Source organism: Cariama cristata, unplaced genomic scaffold (assembly GCF_000690535.1).
Source record: "Cariama cristata isolate BGI_N322 unplaced genomic scaffold, ASM69053v1 scaffold5650, whole genome shotgun sequence".
Classification (NCBI taxonomy): domain Eukaryota; kingdom Metazoa; phylum Chordata; class Aves; order Cariamiformes; family Cariamidae; genus Cariama; species Cariama cristata.
In genome coordinates this window covers 14,504-16,904 of record NW_009592839.1, presented here as the reverse complement: position 1 = coordinate 16,904, position 2,401 = coordinate 14,504, and the positions used below count along the sequence as shown (strand labels likewise).

The 2,401-nt window shown below is 40.7% G+C and overlaps 1 protein-coding gene across 1 annotated transcript in view; it reads right to left on the bottom strand.

The window, feature by feature from the left end:
- Nucleotides 1-589: 589 nt before the first annotated feature.
- EIF2A (eukaryotic translation initiation factor 2A, 65kDa) overlaps nucleotides 590-2,401 on the bottom strand; it is a 13,817-nt gene continuing 12,005 nt past the window's right edge. The window contains exons 11-13 of the mRNA XM_009697338.1: nucleotides 1,949-2,077; nucleotides 920-985; nucleotides 590-835 (exon numbers count right to left, since the gene is read on the bottom strand). Of these exons, the coding sequence (XP_009695640.1) occupies nucleotides 770-835; nucleotides 920-985; nucleotides 1,949-2,077 (261 nt within the window). The 3' untranslated portion in view covers nucleotides 590-769. The remainder of the gene's footprint in view (nucleotides 836-919; nucleotides 986-1,948; nucleotides 2,078-2,401) is intronic.

Sequence of the window (2,401 nt, the reverse complement as noted above, 5' to 3'; positions counted from 1 at the left end):
ACACCGGGCCCGCGCCCGCTGAGGGTGACGAGCACCCTCCCTCCGTCACGACCCGAGCGGACCGTCTCTTTAGACTCCATTACCACCACTCCCCTGCCTACCTAGCTCTTGGGTTTTAATGGTCACAAATAAAGGGACCAGGGGGAAAAAAAAAAAAGAAGGGGAAAAATGAGAATTGGACAAAAGGAAAATAAAAATCACAGAGTAAAAAAAACATCAAGGGTCACCACAGCAGCTGCAGTACCCAAAGCTTCGTTTATCTTTAGCAGTGAATTATTTTTGATGGTGGTGGTATGGCCTCATTATTTTAAAAACTGTGCCCTTGTGGCAGAAGAACAGAAGTACTTTTTATTATATTAAACGTTCTTTATTTTTATCTACATCTCATTATTGCATAAAGATCACATGTCTTTTTAAATATAATAAAGCTATCAAATGGGTAAACCTCATCACCTTCCCTCCTCACACCCAAATAAGGAAAAGATAAACCAACAGGCTCCTTCTGGTTTTTAGGTAATATGCTTCAAGAACATAAGCATGTTTCTGGTTTGAACAGCAGCAGAACTAGCTCATGTGATATTCGTTACTTGTTTACAGTTTCACATGTGCACAAACCTTTAGGAAAGCTTTTTAAGAGGCAAACGTGCAGCAAATCTGCAGACTTTTGCATCCTCAGTCATTTGCCAAAACATTTTGTTGTGTTCAAGTTAATACAAATTATATTTTGTATGAACTTTGTGTTAACGCCACACTGGACTTCCATGAAGTTTTAAAGACCCAGTTCTAGGTCTTCCAGTTCCTGAAGGAGTGCAGTTTCTTTCTGAATCTTCTCCAACTAGAACAAAAAAAGCAAAAGATGTCACAGATGTAGCTTATTATAAAATGAAACTTGAATAGACTGCATACAGCTTAACAGTACCTGATTCTTCTCTAGCTGTTTGCCAGCAGCTGCTTGTTCTTTCAGCTGCGGAATTGCCTTTAGTTTCTGTAAAAAAAAAGACAACAAAAAACCCCACACTGACACAAAAATATCAGTGAATCAAGAATAGAAAAAACAGTCTTACAAGTTCCTGCACTTGTAATTGCCTGATTTACCAGGAGGCAGGTCTCAATATGGAAGGCACATTTCATTTAAGCATCTCCAGATGCTCAATCCAGATTTTTCCACCAATAAAAGACATTTCTTTCAAGAACAAAACCTAGATAACAGAAGCGCTCCTTAGCCTCTGAAACATAAACACCATGCATTATCTCACTGAAGGGCTACATCCAAATTCAGAAATGAAATTACTCCTCCTCCTCTATCACTATCCCTCTTCACCACACATTGTCCTCAGAAAGCCTGGAATATCAATCCAAACAGAGACCACAGAAAGCACAAGATAGCCAAGAGAAAAAAGCCCTGATGAATTACGCAGAAACAGGAAAGATTCTCTAGCCTGAACCAAAAAACTTCCATTCTGAAATTATTTAATCGAAGAATTTCCAAGATTGGCAGTAAACTTGGCACTCATATCATTTGGAAGTTAGGGAAGAAACCAAAAGCACGTAGCATGGTTCCCTTCTGGGGTCCAAGATCCAATAAACAAGCAGCCCACACACCTGCTTTCTAAGCAGGAACACCTTTAAGCTGTACCCCTACCCCTCAGCTGTGAGGACTGGGTGCACCTGCAACAGTATTCGTAACAGGGGACTGGAATACTCTTCCGTGCACCTGTCAGTAGCTTCTACACTGCTACCTCTGGTAAGATCTTTAGGAGTCCTGGCAAGTGATGACCTCTAGTGTTTTACAAGATGGAAAACCAAAGGAAGTTGGTTTACAAATTGAGGAAATTACCATCTATGTAAATGCTATCCTACTGAGCTCACATCACCTTACAATCAGACTAGATTTTACAGACCACCTCATAGAGAAATCTGCTGTTTGTTAGAAAAAAAATCCCCTCACCTTTTTTAAATTCTTTATCTTCTTGTCAACTTCAGGATCTCCTGATGTAACAGCAGGCACAGCACTCCGTGGTGCATTCTGTGATGCTGAGGACTGTGTAGATTCCTGGTTTGCATCAGCTTTGGCCTCCTGTAGACACATAAAACAAATACATTATCTAGAAAATACCTTTGATTACAAAGGGACTGAAAAATGTCTTTAATAATTTTAAGGGATCCATTTAGTATTTCCTCTTTCACTAGTTTGCTGGTGGGTCATTGCCTCTCAAGCAAAAGAGAGGACTCAAAACCAGTGTAAGAAATTAAATCTTATTTAAAGAAACTATTGCTCAGACATGAGCCAGTAGTGTGCCCAGGTAGCCAAGAAGACCAACAGCATCCTGGCTTGTATCAGAAACAGTGTGGCCAGCAGGACCAGGGCAGTGATCGTCCCCCCGTACTCGGGCACGGTGAG